At 58.4% G+C, this 19,633-nt stretch overlaps 2 protein-coding genes across 14 annotated transcripts in view; one reads left to right on the top strand and one right to left on the bottom strand.

Annotated features, from left to right (window-relative positions):
• Window positions 1-3,356, top strand: part of Dnajc5 (DnaJ heat shock protein family (Hsp40) member C5) — a 44,784-nt gene extending 41,428 nt beyond the window's left edge. For 10 of the 11 annotated variants that reach the window (XM_076852154.2, XM_076852152.2, XM_076852157.2 and 7 more), the window contains one exon: window positions 215-3,356. In XM_076852154.2, coding sequence (XP_076708269.1) covers window positions 215-318 — 104 coding nt within the window. In that variant the 3' untranslated portion in view covers window positions 319-3,356. The remainder of the gene's footprint in view (window positions 1-214) is intronic. The other variant, XR_013090853.1, reaches the window with a different exon arrangement.
• Window positions 3,357-9,390: 6,034 nt separating this feature from the next.
• Uckl1 (uridine-cytidine kinase 1 like 1) lies at window positions 9,391-14,734 on the bottom strand. Of its 3 annotated transcripts, none has more exons than XM_076852166.2 (13): window positions 14,726-14,734; window positions 14,419-14,589; window positions 14,273-14,344; window positions 13,498-13,687; window positions 13,334-13,395; window positions 11,553-11,572; window positions 10,662-10,760; window positions 10,480-10,573; window positions 10,340-10,402; window positions 10,144-10,266; window positions 9,926-10,033; window positions 9,696-9,852; window positions 9,391-9,611 (listed from the first exon to the last, which is right to left on the bottom strand). In XM_076852166.2, the coding sequence occupies exons 3-13, from the start codon at window positions 14,300-14,302 to the stop codon at window positions 9,532-9,534; spliced, it is 1,026 nt and encodes a 341-aa protein (XP_076708281.2). In that variant the 5' UTR covers window positions 14,303-14,344; window positions 14,419-14,589; window positions 14,726-14,734; the 3' UTR covers window positions 9,391-9,531. The 3 variants fall into 3 exon arrangements, with proteins under 3 accessions (XP_076708281.2, XP_076708282.2, XP_076965322.1); XM_076852167.2 differs by lacking the exon at window positions 11,553-11,572 and adding an exon at window positions 12,688-12,704; XM_077109207.1 differs by lacking the exons at window positions 11,553-11,572; window positions 13,334-13,395; window positions 13,498-13,687; ... (1 more) ...; window positions 14,419-14,589; window positions 14,726-14,734 and adding an exon at window positions 11,072-11,444.
• Window positions 14,735-19,633: the final 4,899 nt, after the last annotated feature.

Consider the following 19,633-nt stretch of genomic DNA (forward strand, 5'->3'; position numbering starts at 1 on the left):
GGCAGAGAGCTGTCCCCGCCCGTGCACTGCGGTAGCCGTAGATCCAAGGGGCAGGAGGTGGGCGGCAGGCAGGCGGGAGGATGAAGGGTGGTGGTCAGCCAGCAGCCTCTCCTGAGTGCCGACCAGGTGGCCGAGTGTTGTGACGCCAGGACCCTGTGCTGGGCACACGCTGGCTACTACCCTTGTGCAGTGAGCATGTCTGCTTGCTTTTCAGAGGCCACAGACACGCCAATCGTCATACAGCCCGCGTCCGCCACAGAGACCACCCAGCTCACGGCCGACTCCCACCCTAGCTACCACACTGACGGGTTCAACTAGGTTCAGGAGGAGCTGTGATTCGAGGAGGGATCAGCACCCGGCCACCGCAACCTTAGATCCATGAACTAGTCACCAGATGGGGAGGCGCCGCGTCGGGGCCTCCCCTCCTCCACGCCCGCTGCCCGTCGACCCTCGATACCCGAAGTGCGTAGCATGCAGTATTTAAAGCAGTGTAGCTACGGTCTTCTGCTCTCCTTTTCTAGTAGCATGTATGGTCGTGTTCAGTGTCTGTGTTGTGGACCTGCTGTGGCTCGGCCGCGCTCGCTGGACAGTGGAGCTGCCTCGGGGTGTTTAGCCAGGTCGGTCCGGTGAGGGTGGACTGGGCAGGAAGGGCCTCAGTGCTCCTGTGCTCACGGGGCTGGGGTCAGATTCTGCCCGGCAAAGCCACATCTCCACCTTGGCCGTGGGGTCCCAGGGCAGGGCCTGGCTTATCTGGCCCATCAGGGACAAGCTGGGCCAGGTCCTCTGGAACCACAGGGCCATGGTTGTCCCTGGGTGTTACATTGGCATGGCGTGCAAGGGCCTCTGCGCCCTGTCGTCTCCTCTCCAGGTGGTAGGTGTGATGTGGACAGTGTGTGCACACGCGTGCACTCTGCACGGTTGTCTGCCCCGGGCCTCTTTGCTTCAGGGCCTGAGGTTCCTGTCCATCGAGGGGTGCCCCTCCCGGTGCGTGGAGGTCCTCTGTCTTTGTTCCTGAACCTTCCCAGGCTGAGCTGGACTGATGGGGCCGTAGTCTCTCTCCCCTTCCCTGGGTTGTTCTCCACACTCCTTAAGCCCACCTGTTTTTGTTTTTGTTTTTGTTTGTTTGTTTTGTTTTGTTTTTAAGCCCTTTTTGGACTTTTAAGAATCACAAGTGGTTGCAGTCAGAGGGTCAGAGGGTGTGAATCCAAGTGGGTGGATGAAGGACTCCAGTGAGCCCCAGCCCCTGGACCCTCCTCCTAGTGCTGGCCAGAGCTCCATCCACCCACTTGCCTTCACTTGGGCCTGTCGCCTGTGCTCTAGTCGGCACTAGAACAGGGTTCCTGGAGCAAGATGGCTGGAGCCAAGATGCCTCTGGCCTCAGGAGGGCTGGGTCCCAGCGAGACTGTGGGACACCCTGCTTGCCAGCCAGCCTGGGAGGCCAGTGCTGGACAAGACTTTGTGAATCGCAGATCTGTGGGTGGCGCCTTGGTGGGTGAGCTGGGGAAATGTGAGCACCACATGTCAAGGCTTTGGGGCCACCTTGTGCCCCCTACAATTTCCTGAACGTGCCGGACCAGAGTCCAGTGGGCTGAGTTCCTGCAGGACTTTCCCGAAGCCTGCTGCCGAGCATCATCTGAATTTCTAGTAGAGATGAAGAATGAGAAAACTCCTATGCTGACCACGTGGCCCTGACAAACACCTTGAGCTCTTGAGTCCCTTCACCCCTATCCCCACTCCCTCCCACCGTGGGCTCCTATTTGCCAGGGACTGCCAAGGGCAGGGCTTTGGGATTTTGGTGTTGGTTGAGGGTACCCAGCAAGGTCCAGTGAGGCTGCTGTGACGCCAGAGCCCCCAGCTGATCCTATTGCAGGTGGACGTGGGCAAGGAACTGCCCAGGAACCAGTCCCTGGGACGTGTTTGTCCGTGTTGCTCATTGAACGATCATGAAGATACTGAGCAAGAGGGCCCCACGCTAGGGTGCTGTGTTAGGGCCATCCCCCTGTGGAGGGTGGGAACCACCAGTGGGCCCACCGACTGCTCAGCAGGCAGCCCAAGGGCTAGTCCCAGCACAACAGCAAGAGCTCAGCCTCTGAAGCTTTCTTGCGATAATTCGAGAGTGAGTTGCTTTCTCAGAACAGCCAGGACCCAGGACCATAGTGTGGAGACCTGCCGAGCATCTTCTGAATTTCTAGTGGAGATGAAGAATGAGAAAACTCCTATGCTGTGGGACAGCCCTCCTGGCATGCAGCCCTGTGGTTTTTGTCTCTTGTCCCTGTGAGCTGTGGCCACTTCTTAGGAGAAAGGATCTTCCTGGGTGGCAACTGGAGTGGGAATAGCCACTTAGCCCAGTGTCCTGTGGGGGTCTCTGAAACTGAGTGAATCATGTAGGATTTGTAACACCACAAACAGGACACAGGCTCTGGAGTGAGGGCCGTGGCTCTGCAGCCATGGCCAGAGCATGTCCCTCACCTGCTCGAGGCAGACAGTGCCTCATCGTGCACTGCGATGGTCTGTGGCTGCCCTGGTTCTGTTTCCTTTTTAGTAAGCACAGCTGGTGAGTCTTGGGGGTCAACCTGACCCCCATGTCCCCAGCTCCTGGGCTACACTTCTGGGCTGTCGACAGTGTGTGATGTATTGCCTGGGGAGTGCTAAGGTCAGTGTGCTTGGAAACCCATCCAGAGCAGTGGTGCCCCGCAGGGTCCTGGCCACCTATGGTAGCTCTGGGGTGTGTAGATCCCTGTCCTGCCCAGGGCTGTGGTCTTTCCTTGTCTTCCTTTGGCTTCATTCTATTTTAATCTGCTTTAGATATTGTTGCCCCATGTCAGTGAGCCTTCCTAGTTCTCTGGTGTTCAGTTAATGCAGCCAGTGTCCAGTGGGAACCCGTCAGGAAGAGAAGCCAGAGTTCCTGCGGTCTCTGTGCTACTTGCTGGACTGGGCTGCAGCTCCAGTCTGGAAAGGTCCTGAATCATGTCCTAACCCAGGTTTTAGCAGCACAGGGATCTGAAGGCCCTGCAGACTGTCCCTCAAGGATCCAGGTGATGTGGGCAGAGGCAAGGTGGGTCCTGCCCATCCTTGACTTCAATGCATCTGTGTGGTGCCTCGCTGGTGAGAAGCATGGCAGGCACTGGTGCCACCCCTTTCCCAGTGCTGAGCTGGTGCCCTGTAGCCCAGGACTGGCCTGTTTGTTATTTGGGTTCCGAATGCCCTGCTGTGGACAGGTGCAGCTTGTGTTGCCAGGTGCTGTGGTGCGGGCTGTGTGTCTGTGTACATGTGTGTATGTATGGACCACGCAGCAGGCCCCACGTGCTGCTGTCCAGGGGTGAAGCAACAAGTACAATAAAGTTGGCTCCAAAGTGGCCTCTGTTTTCTTGGTGAGTTGGGTAGGGACAGGGTCTCAACACGGTCCTCCTGGCGGATACACCCAAGGGAACAGCCTGCTCAGTGCAGGATGCTTGTGCCTGAACACAAGGTCAAGACCCCACCAGCGTCAAGCATCAGCGGGGTTGGGCACAAGGGTGACTGTCCTAAGCACACGTCATGTTCACCTGGCCCCCAGGTGTGGGAAGTGTAGGAGGTGGCTGGAAACTCTCCCCTCCCTGGGCACCTGAGTCAGTGACAAGGTTGCATCTAAAGAGCAGCCTGGGCACCTGCCTGCAGGAGGGCTGGGCCAAGGGCCCCCCAGGTGGTGCCTGTGGCGGACTGGTTCTCCTGGAAGGCGGGGCGGACTGGGAAGCTGGGTGATGGAAGGGGAATACACGCTGACACGCACACCACAGATGCTGCTTCTGAGAATCAGATGCGAGTGTGGAGAGCAGCAGTCCACGAGCTGGTTCCATCCAGCTGCCAGGATGGCCTGCTGACCTGGCTCCACGCACATCTCCAGGGCTGGGGAGCGAGTGGTCTCCATGGTGATCTCTGTCTTGTGTGTGTCTTGAATGTTGACCTAAAGTAAAGATAACTTGTAAAATAAATGTTTTCACTGCAGAAAGTGTGTTTTTTGTTTAGTGATCCCTGCAGAGACTCGTTTTTTGTTTTTGTATTTGGGAGGCAGGTTTTTTTATTTGTGACAAACACTTCCCACCTGCCTGGTCCAAGTGCACACCCACCTTCCCAGGGTCCTTTTCACTTGGTTTTTAAATACCAAGACGAATCACAGGAGGGACCTCTGAGCTCCCGAGGGCCACCAGCCCAGGACAGCTTGGACCTCAGTCTTGGAGGCCTCCTGTGGCATGTCGACCTCCAGTGGTTGTACCAGAGTAGGTGACCCCTTGCCAGGGAAGTCCTGTGGTCTTCATGGTCACACCAGGCCTACAGCCAACATTAGTCCTGTTCGTACCATCCACCTGTCTGACCATCAAGCTCCTACGTGCCTTTCCTGTTGTCTTCCACAGATGGCGATTCCTGCTGCCTGGTAGAGACCATTTTGGCTGGCCTCAGTTCTAGGATGAGCAGGTGCAGGGGTCTGGAGCAGCATATGTGGGTGCCCTCATGAACCAGCTCCTGACTTGGCATGTCCCTGCCTGATTCCAATCCTAAGCATAAGGAATTGGGGGAGAACAGAGGGCAACTGGGTAGCTCAGCTCTACAGTAGGGCCAGCCCTCCTATTCCCTGGAGCAGTGACCACAAAAGCTGAGCTGGTCACTCCCATCTCTGCCCACCTCTGTCCTGGCCATTTGGATTTCCCAGGGCTGAGCTGTAGTGACTCCTGTTCCTGCTATGCAGTGTCTGAGCTGGTGGTGCCCCCGCCTTGCACTCCAGTATCTTTGGCGGTAGTCCCCATCCTCCCTGTGGTCTCTCACCCAGCCCTCAAATGCCATGGTCCCTGGGGTGCTGTGAGATACACTTCATCCCACTGCCCTGATGGCAGGGAAGTAGCAGGAAGCCCTCTTGAACACAGTGCGGCCTGTAGCCTGGAGTGGCTAGCCTGAGCTCTTATGCCTCTGTCCCCCACCCCCAGAGTGAGTCCAGTTTGGGGATCCTGTTGGAAGTGCCAAGTCTGCCCAAGAGCATATGTCCCTGGAGAATGGTTCTGTGTACAAGGGCCTGGAGCACAGCACCTGCTGGGACCATTCTTAGGCTCAGGCCCAAGGACCCTAGTGCTTAGGCTGGAGAAGTGGCCCTAGCCCAGGTGGCCCACAGGTCTGCCTTTCAGAACTGCAGGTAGAATTGCCCTGCGGCTCACATCCCTTCTGCAGGGTACAGCCTTGGCCAAACTCCCCTCCTGCCGTCTGCAGCGGGCGCCCAGCTACAGGGCAAGGCAGAAAACTCTTGGAACTGAAAAACAGTTTATTGGAAACCAACTAAAAACTTTTGGAGGGAAAAAGGTGCAAGAATACTAACAGTAACGAAACACCCTGAACCCTCCACTCATACCTAGAATTAAGTAATTTGATTAGGATTTTCCACAAGGAGGAAAAAAAAATGGATCTGGGCGAGGCCTTGGGTACACCCGCAGCACAGCGACAGCAGCAAAAGCGACAGCGCGGAAGGCCTCCGAAGACATCGCCGTGCCCTTCGCGTGCCCGCCTAGGCTGCCCCGACCTGTGAGGAGCTGGCGCAGTCCGGCCGCGGGCAGGGGGCGTGGCGGGCGGGGCTCCACCTCCGCGTCCCGCGCGCGGATGGGCCGCGCGCCCCGGACCCAGCTGCGCGGGGATGGCGCGGACAGAATCCCGGGCAGGACCTGGGAGCACGCGGACGGCCCGGCTGGCCAGAGGGGCGCGCGGGGAAATTCGCCAGAACCGTCCCGCGGTCACCCCAGGTGCAATCGGGGCCGGCGGCGCGCTCGGGCGGTGGCCCCAGGTTACAGCTGTGTGCTGTGGAGGCGCGCTCGGGCGGTGGCCCCAGGCACCACCAAGTTCCAAGCCGGTGGGCGCAGATTCCTACAAACGCGAGTCCGAGTCCCGCGCTCAGTAGGCGGGGTCCCCTGCTGCGGGAATACGTGAAGGTCCGAGTCTGTGCCAGCCTCGCCCTCGAGCGCGGACGGGCCTTGGCCCCCAGATGGAAGCCGGTTGGTGACCAGAGGTGAAGAGGCGCCAAGGTACCCGAGCCGGGAGCTTGGTCCACCAGTCGCCCCCGCGGATGTCACCCCTGTAGTCACCATTGCTTCGCCAGCCCGCCCCTCCCTGGACCCCGCTCTATATCAGCACCCACATGCGAGCTGCCCCTTCCTGTCCTAACTCTGGCACAGCTAACCCAAAGCCATCTGCTCCATAGGTCTCCCTCCCGCCGCCGCCTCTACACACCAGCTTCCCTCGCTCCAAAACCTCCAGCCTTAGGAAGCTTCAGAATACCATGGCCTCCAGGGCCCTCTCCCCTGCTTCCTGCCGCGGCCCCCCAACCCTCAGGTGCTCCACCCAAGATGCCCTTTTCTTTTTTTTTTTCTTTTTTTTTTTTAATTTTTTAATATTTATTTTTTTAGTTATCAGCGAACACAACATCTTTGTTTGTATGTGGTGCTGAGGATCGAACCCCGGCCGCACGCATGCCGGGCACGCTACCGCTTGAGCCACATCCCCAGCCCCCCAAGATGCCCTTTTCCCAGGCTTCTTTGCCAGTCCTTCCTGACTCCAGGTGGCCCAATGCTGGTTCCCCGTGTAGGGCACCATCCTCCCCTAGCGCAGCCAAGCCCAGCCCTCCGTCTGCTGCTCACACATGCATGACTCTTCATGTCAATGTGACAGCCACGTGTGCCTTCTTTTGGGACTGGGCCTCAGGTGCCCCAGGCTTCCCATCCCACCCAGCCAGCATACCTAAAAGGCCCTTGCTTAGCATCTGCATGACCATTTTAATTTTCCGCCTAAGGGCGTTTCTGAGAAATCCTCACCACTCCCTCATACCAATCCAACCATTTTCACGCCCCCACCACCGCATTAAGACCCTACTGGCTCTGATTCCTGAGCCTCCCCGTGAAAGTCCAGAGCTCAAGCCTGTTTTGCCTCTCTCCTATAGAGAGATGGTCTTTATTTGTCAGCTGTGACAAAGTCTCCTGTGTATCTCTGCCTGGTCTCCATCTTTCATTTCTCCCTTACCTGTCTCTCGTACTCATCATCACCCTGTGATAGTCAGCCGCTGCTGGGAAGGGGCAGCACCTCACGGGCTGACGAACCTGAGATTGACCCTGGACACTCACCATTCTCAGGTTGGACAGTCCTGGAGGCATTACCCAGGGCAGCAGGCAGAACCAGGACAAGTGAGCTTCTCCTCTGAGACCCTCACCCTGAGTACTCCACAGGAACCTCTGGTCTGCATATAGGGTCCTCCTCCACCCCACTAGGTTCTGAAGCTGCTTTAGGCCTAGCAGACTCTTGCTGGTTTGTTTGTTTTTTAAATTTTTTAAAAATGTTTTTGGTATTGCGGATTAAACCCAAAGGTGTTTTACCACTGAGCTATACCCCTAGCCCATTTTACTTTTTGAGATAGGGTCATTCTAAGATGCTCAAGCTGGACCTGAACTTGCCATCCTCCTGCCTCAGCCTCCAGAGTTGCTGGGTTACAGCTGTGTACTGCTGTGCTTCACCATGCCTGGCAGGACTCTTGCTCTTGATTTCCCCTTCCTCCAGGGTGCATGCCACTCACCCCTCACAGTCTGCACTGGGCCTGAGGGTAGGATCAGGCCCAAGTGGCTCCCAGCCCCAAATCAGACCCCTGGGGGCTGCCTGCAGAGTTCAGCTGGAGTCCCTGTGCCCACAGCAGCTCTGTGGTGCTTGTCCCCCTGAAGGAATTGGAACTCGAAGCTGGATCTTGGCCCTCTTTAAAGGGCCCTTAAGGCTCCGAGGGGTCAGAAAAGGTGCTTCTGCCTCACTGGCATTCCAAAGACCTTGGACTATTTGGAGGGTAGTCCACTTCCAACACCCCCTGGGGCCCTGGTTGGAATAGGTTAAAGATCTCCCCAATCTGTGGCCTAGCCTCAGGAGACACCAACTCCCCCCAAAAGGAGAGACCAGAGCCTGGGTCTTCCAGCAGCACCAGTCTTCTTGTGGGTGGGAAGAGCTAGGCAGGGCCTTGGGGTTCAGGCTCCTGCCTCCAGGATATTTTCCTAGGCCCCCCACTAAAGGGGGACACAACTGCCTTTGCTTTGAGGATGGCCTTACTAGACTGTGGGCAGCTGGGCCTGTTCTTTCAGCCTGAAGTTTCATCTCCCACACTGCAAATTGTCCATCTGTGGTAGTGCTGCCATCTAAGTACCTCTAGTGTTGGCACCTGCAGTTCTCTGTGATCTGAGAACCAAGTGGCCTGACTGGACTTGCGGGGGGCGGGGGTGCCCTCGGGAGAGACCTGGCCCCTGCCCATCTCCTCATCTGGGAAGATCTGGCTAGGAGGAATGGCGCCTCCAGCCTCTGGGCTCCTGGGGCACGTGGTGTGCGGCAGGCTCCCAGCCCACAGTCTCAGAATGAAGGAGCCCGTGAATGGGGCCCTGGACACATGGGACAAAGCACTCACCAGGGTGTAGAGAAGGCCCTCTCGCTGACCTCTGGGCCTTGATTTGGTCCTCTGTCCCCAATGCCTGGCTACCCCTTGGACAAGCCACCAGCCTTTATCTGCCCGCTACTGTGGGCCTGGCCTCCGCCCAGCAACTTCCTGTCCCCGCCCCAAGACAAGCTTTTCCATGACATGGCCTTTGGGGGTGGGGGGGCAACAGACCAGAGAGACAGGAAAGAGGCAGGAGCCAGATCTTCAGGGACTGAGGAGCTTAGGGGTGCATGTCTCACGGTCCCAGCCCACCTGCCGCTCAGATCACAGCCACACATGCACTGGGTGTCCATGTGCATATGACCATGTCCCCTGGCCCAGGCAGGATAGGCATAGAGAGGATGCTGGAAGTGACCAGGGAGGCTGACCCTCACTCTCTAGTCTAGGAGCAGCAAAGACAGGGTGGACATGTATCTGGTCCTGAACAGCATGGCTGGCCCACTGAGCCTCGGCCATCTGCTTGCAGCCGGGGCTTCTTCCAGTGTAGTCCTTCCCACAGACGCCCACACACTGACTTCCGCTGGGCCCCTTGATGGTACAAACATGGTTGGGGGGAAGTGGTCACAGAGGCTGCGTCCTGTGACACACAGAGCCCTAGGTGGCCCTGTCCTCTCCCTGGGTCCAGGCCAGGTAGCCACTAAGCTGTGGCTCTAGGGGCCCTATCTAGCACAGCCAGAAGCTGCAGTCCCAGTGCTGCCCTCCTCTCCCTCAGGAAATGAGCCCCAACTACAAGGGAGGCTGGGTGCAAGGCTGGGAGCAGGCCTAGTCCTGCTCTGGAGAAGCCAGGGCCCTTGACTTATCCGTGGTGGCTTTATAACTTGGGTGCTGGGGTGGGCAACACCTACAGCCCTGAGAGAGACTGCCCAAGCCCAGGTCCCAGCCAGGATACCACCCCTGTACCCCAGCTAACCAGTCACACCTTCACTTTCTAAAGCTTTATTTTACAAAATGTGTAGATATTTTTTATTGGTATCATTTTTTGAAATTAAATTAACCTCCTCCTACCCACACCAGGAGGCAGGAGGAGGTTGGGTGGGGACAGGGTGGGTCAGCCTGGGCAGCTAACCGGTGGAAGCCACCTCTTCCTCATCGCTGCCATCAGGGACCGCATCTGTCCCAAAGTAGCGATCCCCAAAGTTCCCTGGAGAAAGAAGCAGCCCAGTATGGAGCCTCCTGGGGAGATGAGCCTTGCTCACACACCCCACTGAATAGGCTGGCGGCTCACCTATGCCTGGGATGATGCGGAAAAGGTCATTGACCCGCTTGTCCACAGCTGTGGTGATGATTCTCACTCGTGGGAAAGCATAGGCCACGGAGTGGACACCCATCTCCGCCATCAGGAGTGACAGCAAGAAGATCTTGTCCTCGGGCACATCGTGGTCCTGCCAAGCCAAGGGCCAGGTAAATTACCAACTGCACAGGGGCCTGCCTGCAGCCCATTCAGGACCCACGTACCAGGAGGACACGGACGGCCATCATGGCTGCAGCGCCAGTAGACACCGTACAGTCCATCAGGATCACGTGGTCGTCACTGATGTCCTTGGGCAGCCGCAGATAGTGGAGCTGTGGGAGGCCATGAGGTCAGCAGTGCCTGCCCACCAGGCTCTGGGGTGCCATGTGGCTTTTCCCTGGGCTGGCCATCTTGTAACTCCCATGCCTCCCCAGTCCCGCACCTCGGGCTCCCCCGTGAGCTGGTTGGTCTGGATGAGGATGGTGCCAATGCGCACGTCTTTGCACACAGCGCGCAGAGCAGGCTCCATGGTCTCCCCAGCACGCAGGATGGATACTCCAGTGATCTAGGGGAAGGGAGGGCTGAGCCAATGGGACACCCAGCCCAGCCAAGGTATCGCCCTCCCAGGGTGCACATACCTGCTTTCCTGCATAGCACTTGCCTGCGTAGTCCTGCCCCTGTGGGGTCTGCACCACACAGTCCTGTGCAGAGGGGGTGTGTCTGGACGTGGCCCTCACAGAGGCCCCACCCCCTCGCCCCCAACTCGATCTCTGCCTACCTGGAAGGGCAGGAAGGAAAGCGCATGCTCGATGAGCAGCCGCATCAGTCTCTTGGAGTAGAAGATGAACTCGTCCCGACTAGTCTCCCTGTCCCTGTCGGGTGGGGTGGGTGTGCTTAGGGGAGGCTTAGGAGGGTCCCACCCCACCTCTATCCCACCCTGCCCCTCCAGCTGGCCCTCACCTGATGATGGTGTGCATACCGCGCACTTGCGGGGTGCTCTTGAGGACGCTCAGCGTTTGGGGAAGTGGGTGGCACTGGTGTGCTGAGGCCAGGGCCGCCCTGGGGACACAAACAGATTGGGGGCACTCAAGAATGAAGGCATCTCATTCTAGAGCACCCTCTCCCCACAGGACGGCTGTGCGTCACCATGGGGGTAAAGCAGTGGGGACAGCGGGGTGCGCAGGGTGAGAGCAGGCTGCCTGGCTATGGCTGTCTGGGGGGAGACCCTCCCACCCCAACTCCACAGGAGGTGCAGCTCCTTGAGAGGGAGCAGAGGCGCAGCGTCTGGTCCATGGAGGAAGAGCAGGGCCCGATGTGAGGCGCCCTCCTAGGCTTGGAGGGAACAGAAGGGCCGGCAGGATGGGGCTCACCTGCAGGTAGGGCTCAGCCCCCAGAACGGGCAGCTCCCGACCTCTGCCTGGAGTAATGACCTGGCTGAGGGGTCAAACCCTGCCCAGGCCCATCCCCAACTGTAGCCCAGTGTTGCCCAGTGCTGCCGTCTGCCCCACCTGAGGCCGTGCCTGGGGGTGGGCATGAGAGAGGCAGAAGGGGGAGGGAAGGACGGGGGTACAAGAGGGGCACTGGGAGAGGTGGGGCTGGTAGAACAGGAGAAGGGGTGCTGGTGGCAGGAAGTGGGAGGGAGGAGTGGGCGGGGCAGGGGAAGGTGACACTGTGGCGTGTGGGGGACAAAGGCAGGATAGAAGGGAGGAGTCTGGGGAGGAGGAAGGGATGGTGGGGCTCAGGGTGCGGGCCTGGAGGAGGCAGCTGGGGCGGGTGTGGTGAGGGTCCTGCGGGCAGGCGAGCGGACAGCGGGGCAGCACACAGCGAGCACAACCCAAGCACTCTGCTCACATATCCCAGCGCAGCTCCCTCTGCTCGCCAGTGAAGAGCGTGTTCAGGGAGGGACAAGGCAGGAAACGGTTACACAGAGGAAAGAAGAGAGAAGACCTCTTAGTTGGGAGGGCAGTGGCATCTCTGCAGATGGTACAGCACGGCCACCAGCTGGCCAGAGGGAAGAGGAGGCGCAGCAGGGCTGCAGCACCCACCCTCTGGGTGGGAGGGCCCTGCGGCTGGCCTACAGTCCTTCCCCTGCCCACCAGCCGCTTCCTGGACAGGAGGAGACACTAGGGCCACTGGCCACCACTTCCTTGGCAGACCAGAGAGTGGAAAATGGAGCTGGCCACACTTGGAAACTTTTTTTCTCAGAATAAAGGCTCCTAGAGGACCTGAGGGAAGGCCTGCAGCACCTGTCAGGGAGACCAAGCGGAGACTCATGCAGGGAAAGGAAGAGGCACAGGGTGGGCCCAGAGGCATTTCCAACGCTCTGACTGAGGCTCCCAGAGGTGGCTCGGCCAGAGCTCCCCACCTCCAAAGAAAGCCTGGGAGGAGGGCAGGTCCCTCATGGTGACTCTCAGGGGCAGGTGCTGGTGTCTGCCTGCCCACTGGGTAGACAGGGTGGGGGACACAGCCTTAGCCCACGACAGGTGTGCTGCAGGGCAGCTATAGGGCAGAGCAGGGCCCAGGCAGGGAGGCAGGGAGGGCAGGCCGAGCCCTCACACCACCCCAGCGAGAATCCCCTAGGCCATGAGATTGGGCAGAGGAGGTACAGTAGCCCTGGAGGCAGACCCAGACCCCAGGCTGCTGGGAACACATCCATGGCCACATTCCTGGAGACTTGGCAGGGCTAGGTCAGGAGAACAGCTGTGCTCTCTGGGGCTGAACCCCACAGACAACCCCACTTGCAGAGAATTCTCCACGATTTCTGTTCAGCATAGATGCTATGTGATCTTGGGCAAGTTACTTAACCTCTCTGTGTCTCAGTGTCCTTATCTGTCAGCAATGGGAAGCAGAAGTAGGGCTGGGGCTAATCCACTCCTCTGCATGGGGAGGGGCTGCCCACTGGCCTGGCTTGGTAACAGCCCAGACCTGGAGCGCCCTGTGGATGTTGGAAATGCCTCCATGTGTGCAGACAGCTATGGGGTCTTACCTGACGCTGAGTTCACGCTGTGGCAGCAACACAAGGAGACACAAGGGAACGGTGACGCGTCAGTGACCAGGGCAGGTGCCAGACCACCCCACCCAGGACAGGACATGCTGAAGCCCCATGGGGAGACTGCTCAGAAGCTGCCAGGTTTGGGAGGTGAGCTGCTAATGCTTCTAACCTGGGGAACACTTGGCTGAGACCTGTGGTTCCGGGATGGACAGTTAAAGCCAGGAGCCCTGGGCTCCATCCCGCAGGCCACAGGCCTCTGACAGCCTGTGAGGGACCCAGCCATAGAATGCTCCAACAAGGGACTTCTGGTGAGGACATCACTCCCAGGGTAAGCTACCATGAAGGAGAAGAGCTACTGGCCAGACATTGGACTCAGTGCTGAAACCCTGTGGCCTTGGGCCAGCAAGATAGTGGGTCTCCTTTGCCATCCTGCAGGGTTGGGAGGGACAGGAGTCCTTCCATGCCAGGCCAACGACCGGCTGGGAGCATGTGGCAGCTGGGCCCTGAGTTCCTGTGCCCACTCCCAGAACAAAGGGCTTGGGCTGGGGCTGTGTGAACAGGCAGATGAAGCAAGCTGGGGACACTCAAGTGGACATGAGAGGGTGGGCAAGCAGAAGCAGGGACACTACCTGAGACTTACCTCTTCCAGCTGGCTGTGCACATGCTGCACGATCAGGTCAATGGCCACTGCGTTCCCACTCCCTGCGGCAAAGGAGGGTGGCTCAGGCAGGCTCACGTGCCAGTGTCCTGGCAGGCCCACCTCTGGGCACCACAGTGCATGTGCCAGCATCCTGGCAGGCTCACCTCTGGGCACCACAATGTCCGCCAGGCGCATGGTGGGCTGGATGTATTGGTCAAAGGCAGGCTTGACAAACTTGTGGTACTGCTTGATGACACCCTCGATGTCCCGGCCTCGTTCACTGATGTCCCGGCGCAGCCGCCGCACTAAGCGGATGTCGGAGTCCGTGTCCACAAAGATTCTCATGTCCAGGAGCTAGACAGGGAGGGCAAGCTGACTGAGGTCTGTGATCAGCAGGGTCACATGGCCCCACGGAGCAGCTCCTGCACAAGGCCTCCTAGTATGTGGGTCAGGTCCAGGGCCAGCCCCCATAGGCATCTCTCGAGCCTTGCGAGGAGCGTGGCAGGAGCGTGTGCTCAGGGAGTGCGTGAAAGTGGGCGGGAGCGGGCTGGGCAGTACGACATCTACATGGTATGGGAGTCCGTGTCCCTGATGGGTTCTGGTGTGGACCCTGAAGGAGCTCTGTGAGGGCTAGGGGTTGGTGGGAGCAACAGTGGGGTCCTCTGGGCCTGCACCAGTATCTGAGACCTGCAGCAAAGTCCCTCAGACTTACTGCCTTAGGTCCTCACCTCCAGCAAGGAATGAGGAAGCCAATGCACAGCTGAGGGTTGGCAGGTTGGGGAGGGAGCACTGCCCCAGCAGCCACACCCATGCTGACCAGTGGGAGAGAGCAAACTGTACCATGTTGGGGGCACCTGAGCCTCTCCTTTCAGCAGGGGAGGCCTGGGGACAGGGCAGGGCTTTGCTGGAGGATGCATCTGCAGCACAGGGATGCCTCACCTCCAGCAGCGTCTTGTCAGCGAAGGCCATGATACCCTCGAAGATGATGACATTCGCACCATAGAGCGTTTTCTGCAAAGGAACCAGGGAGTTTCAAGCCAGCTTCTGCCTCTGCAGCCCATCTGCAGTCCTGAGCCCCTACCTACCCAGTCCTTCTTCCGGCTGTGGGTGGTGAAGTCATAGATGGGCACTTGGACGCTCCTGCCCTGCTTCAGCTTCTTGAGGGTGGAGATGATGAGGTCGAAGTCGAAGGCGTCGGGGTGGTCAAAGTTGAAGTCGTTGTGGGCGGCCTGCTCCTGCTGCTGCTGGGTCAGCACCTGTCAAGGAGGCCACAGAAGACCCCTGCCCACAGCCCCAGGGGATAGCATGCTGGGGCCCAGGGACCAAAAGCCTGCATTTGCAGGGGAGGGGACAGAGGGAGAAGAGCACTCCGGGAGCTGAGCAGGGCCTCACCTTGTAGAAGGAGTCGGCCCTGCTCAGCTCCCGGAGTGCTCTTCTCCCTCTGTCCCCTCCCCTGCAAATGCAGGCTTTATGGTCCCTGGGCACCCCCAGCCATGCTATCCCCAGGGGAGTGGAGAGCCTTGCTCAGGACATCTGGCTGACCCCACAGGTAATCCTGAGGGGCTGCCCACACCACTCTTACCGATGGCAAAGGCCTCCTTGGACTGTGTGCCATGCTCATTGTACCAGGGTGGCCGCCCTGCCGTGTAGATGGTGCGCTTGCTGGTGCGCAGCAGGGGTGGCTCCGACTTACACTGGCTAGTGGTGCGCTTCCGGGGTGAGCGCCCAGTGCCCACGGTGGGGAGGAGCCTGTCCAGGGTCCCTGCATTGCTGCTATAAAGACAATGTGGTTTAGCCTTGACCTGGGGCTGCTAGTCTCCTTGGTGCCTGGTCACACCCAAGGGGGCTCCGATAGGCGCAACCCAGGTCAAGCCTGGACTGGGTACTGTCCAAGAAGCCCACCTACAGTGGGCCACAGAGCTCATAGGGGCATGGGACCTTGGTTCACACAACAAGAACAGAGGGACGTTGCAGTGATGAGGAGAGAGGAGAGTCCCCATCTCAGGCTGTGCTCCTCCCCTGTGTGGAGTGGGCCAGGCAGGGCCCTTCCTCAGGTGTTGCAAGGTAGGCACTTGTGGACAAGCAAGAACCCCCTGAGGACCATGCCCCCTCCCCGGCCCAGTGCTCTCTCTGGGCAGCCCAGTCACTGTCTCCTTGCAGAGGAGGTAAGGACAGACACAGGGCTCTGGGCAGAGTGGCACCCTGGCCTGGCCTCTCTGACTGTCAGAGTGCAGGATGGACACGAGAGGGGAGATCCCAGCTAGGAGGCCTAGGGAACCAACTTGTTCTGTGATCCCTCCTGGGTCGCTAAGACAGAAACTTCCAGAATCCAGCAAAGGCTACCTACGTGGGCTTACCCCATGAGCCATCTGTGTAAAACAGGAGGCCCACGAGACTACCAAGTGGAAATCTAACCCGAAAAAGGCTCAGACCTGTGCTTGTGTCCACGCCACATCACGCATGCCAGGCCGGCTCTCAGATCCCCGCCACCTGCACAGTTGGCCTGTATCCCAAAAGGGGTGCAGTTTCTGGCTGTGGCCTCAACCCTGAGACCTCTTCTGTGGAGGCTCCCTGTGAATGCATGGCCTGTGACACTGCTCAGTTTGTCCTGAGAAGCAGAGCCTGGTGTGAAGATGCTGGGCGTGGGGGACAAGACACAGGCTGTGAAGGCCCTCCTGGCCACTGCCTGAATGGGGAGACCAAGTGGTCAGAGTGGCCCTAGCACCATCTCTCAGGCTGTCCAAGAGGGGTTAGTGGCTTGGCCTAGCATGTCACAGCCCACCCACATGAGGAGCCTGTGAGCAAAAGGCTTACATGTCAGACGTGCCAATTTCAACCAGGATCCATCTGGGGACCAAAATCTGGAACAGGGACTTCTGCCTGTTCTTCTTGAATGTTTTATAAGCACATGTGCCATGCTTTCAAAATCCAAACCATGAGCAGGGCACAGTGGCACAGGCCTGTCATTCCAGTGGTCCAGGAGGTCGAGGTAGGGGGATTGTGAGGTCCCGGCCTGCCTGGGCAACTTAGTGAGACCCCAAACAGAAAGGGCTAGGGTACACCTCAGTGGTAGTGCACCTCTCAGAGCACCAGCAATGACCCAAGCCAGGCAGGGGCATTGGTGTGCACAGGCGTGGAGGCCATGGAAGAAAGAAGCCAAAGCCTAATCCTTAACAGGTCCTATGGCAGCTCTAGCAGCAGGAAAGCTTCCTATCTGTGTTTGACAAGGAGAGCGCTGTGCTTGTCCTTGGGGACAGACAGGGCCACCTGTTTCTACACCACCATTGTTAGGAGAGCTCAGGAGTGAGCCCAGGGAATAATTAGCCAGGCAGAGGTGCTCAGCCTTGCTCCTGCAGCTCTGGAGACAGCTCTGAGGCTTAGCACAAACAACACAGCCAGGTATCACAGTGACTGGGTGAGAGGTCCTAGGGTCAGTGCTGCTCTACCATGCCCTGGCATGGGAGCAGGTGCCCACAGCATTGCTTTGGGACACATGTGGGGGCACAGTCGAGGACATGACTGCTGTCTGCACCCCCAGTCAGGTTGCCAAATAGCTCTTGACTTAAAGGAAGACAGGACTTGTAGTGACATCCTAAGGTCCCTGGACAGAGGGCAGACAGCTGTTTGCTCACCTGGGCACACTAATCCACCAATAGTAAACAAATAGGTTTGTGAGGCTCACCCCTGGGGCTGCCCACATCGCACTCCAAAGGAATCGCCCTGTGCCTTCAACCTCCACTGAAACTCTTTAACAGAAAATGCAGTTTGTGAGAGAGTAGGGCCTCCTGCAGGAATCTCCCAGGGCTGCCCCACAGCCATGCCCTGGATTCCAGCGGCAAGCACGCCCATGAACAAAGCCAGGACCAACTCCCATAGATACTGAGCAGAGGCAGCCAGCGCTTGAGGCTCTGCTGGATCTCAATATGCAGGCCTTCCTGGAGACCTTTTAGTCCTCCTATCAGTGACTTCCTCACCCCACTGAAGTGACCGCCACCACCACCACAAATCCTTTCCAAGGCTATCACTGCTGAGCCTGTTGCAGACCCTTCTGTTGGGCAGAGTGCCTAGTTGCAAGGAGGCCAGGGGGAACTTTGCCAGAAATGCACCTTGCCTCACTGGCGACAAAGGCCACAAGGCTATCTGCACCAAGCCTCGGCCCTCCCAGAGCTAATCTCTGTCCCAGAGCCAGCAGCAAAAATTCACCCATTTCTTAAAACGTGTAACCCTGAAAAGAGAAATTTGCACAAAACACCTCATTTCCTATCCACAGATGGATAAGGGTACTTCTGGCCACAATGAGGAAAATTATTCTCAACCCAAAGGACTGAGCCACGACCCAGAGGAGACACACACAACCCACAGCCCCAAGTGAAACTCCCTGTGGCCTGAGCCTGGCCCAGCTCCCCAGAGTGCCTGCCAGCCTGCCCGCTCCTGCTACTCAGAGATGCACTGCACAGGAGTCTGGAGTGATCAGCACCACCGTGAAGCTGGGTACTCCTCACCAGCAGGGATTCCTCTGCAACTCACCTGCCTTCTGCCCAGCACCCTGAGATCCTGATGCCAGGGTAAGCTGGGGGACTGCTCATGGCCGACCAGGTCCCAGAGGGTGTGCTCCCGGTGTGTGTATGGCTTAGGCGCTGGCAGTTAGGGAGGCATCACCACCTCAGCACCACAGCGGTGCCCAGAACAGCTCTGGCTCTCTGGCCACCTGCACTGGCCCTCTGTGAGTAGAACCACTCCTGTGAGCAGCACAGCAGATAAAGACCTGGTGGGGCTGGGCCCCTGGCTGGCAGTGGGGCTGCTGTATGCAGGGGGAGGTGCACAGCACTGGGGGCCCCAGGAGCCCCTCTGTACTAAGGGAACACACTTGCCACTGGCCTCTGAGGCCAAGGCCACAGTCATAAGAGGATTACCCAGCTAGGGATCGTGTGCCAGATATTAATAGCACAGCTTTGCTTAGTGTGGCCTGCAAGATCCAGGCCAGCTGTGGGTGTGAGCTGCCCTTTTGAGCACAGGCAAGCCCACTCACCAGCAGAGGCTTGCTGAGAATCACTGTGCTCCAGTACCCTGGCCCCACCCCCATACACAGCAGGACAGGGAAATTTGAGACCCCTCCTGGCCAGCTGACCTCAATGTCAGTGCTGAGCTTGGCACCCCACCCTTGGCCCCAAGGTACCTCCTATGAGCATAAACAGATATGAAACCCTACGCTCTAGCGGGATCTAAGAATAACAGTCCCGCCCCCACCTCACAGAGGTCCCAGAAAGTCCCTGGGCCACTCAAGGCTCATCAGGGGACATAGCCACCTCCTGTCCACAACAGCAAGAGAAGAGGCAGGCCTGGCCCCACCCTCAGCAAGCATGGACAGTAGAAATCTCTTACTAGCTTAAGGGGTCAGTTCAGAGAGGTTCTGGCTGCCCAGCTCTCCCGGTGGGTGGTTATATGTGCCAATCCCTCCTGGCCACCCAGATAACCCACCCCTCCAGAGGCAACTGGAGAAGGAACAGCCATCCGGTGTGTCCTCAGAACTTGCCCCTTCTAATGATACTCCCAGGTGGCAGGCTGTCTGCACCAGGCCTCACTCAGGGAGCCTCAGCTGTCTTGGGCAATGAAGAGTGGGACTCCTGGGAATCATTCTCTCGCTTGGATGTCTAAGCAACAGAGGGGACCCAGGCTGGTCAGCCTGGATGTTCCTGGGTGCCCTAGCTGGCAAGACCCATGGGCTGGGTAAGAAGCCAGGCGACAAACTCATGGGAAGCTGGTACTGTTGACCTAGGAAAGGGAGGCCAGAGCCTAGATGTGCTGCTATTGACAGAATAGGCAGCCTTCATTCTGGCTCACCAACCTCGACTCCCAGCAGCCTCTGCCTTTGCTCCAGCTTAGGGTGCTGGAACCCCACTCCCAAACTGTCTCCCCAGGGCTAGAATGGACCAGAGAACACCCATTCCCAGCACCACCAACAGGGGCACTAATGCTGTTGATCAGTAGCCACATTTGGAGCCCAGTTTCCTCCTGTTTCCAGTGTCAGGGCCGTCTGAAGCAGGGGGTGCTGAAGGGTGTCCAGTCACCTCAGAGCACCCCTCATCACTCTGGGAGAGAGAGGGTCCACTTTGGGTCACGGCATAGTAGGGCATGGCTCAGACCCCTTCACCCCCCACCAGGAAGGGGCAGGCCTCAGTGATCTCCTCCAGGATGGCAGCAGTTATGCTCTGGGATTCCTGAGACCAAAGCAGGTACCTCATCCACAATAACGACCCCACAAGTGATGGCACATGGAAAAAAACAGACATGTGCAGAGAC

Source organism: Callospermophilus lateralis, chromosome 3 (assembly GCF_048772815.1).
Source record: "Callospermophilus lateralis isolate mCalLat2 chromosome 3, mCalLat2.hap1, whole genome shotgun sequence".
NCBI classification, from domain to species: Eukaryota; Metazoa; Chordata; class Mammalia; order Rodentia; family Sciuridae; genus Callospermophilus; species Callospermophilus lateralis.

Excerpts from the sequence above, each read along its gene's own strand:
- Uckl1 (XM_076852166.2), bottom strand. The coding sequence starts at position 14,302 with ATGGCCTTCGCTGACAAGACGCTGCTGGAG. Across the intron at positions 10,574-10,661 it reads GGTATGCACACCATCATCAG|GGACAGGGAGACTAGTCGGG; the intron begins GTGAGGGCCAGC and ends CCCACCCGACAG. Across the intron at positions 9,612-9,695 it reads CCGCATCATCCCAGGCATAG|GGAACTTTGGGGATCGCTAC; the intron begins GTGAGCCGCCAG and ends TTCTTTCTCCAG.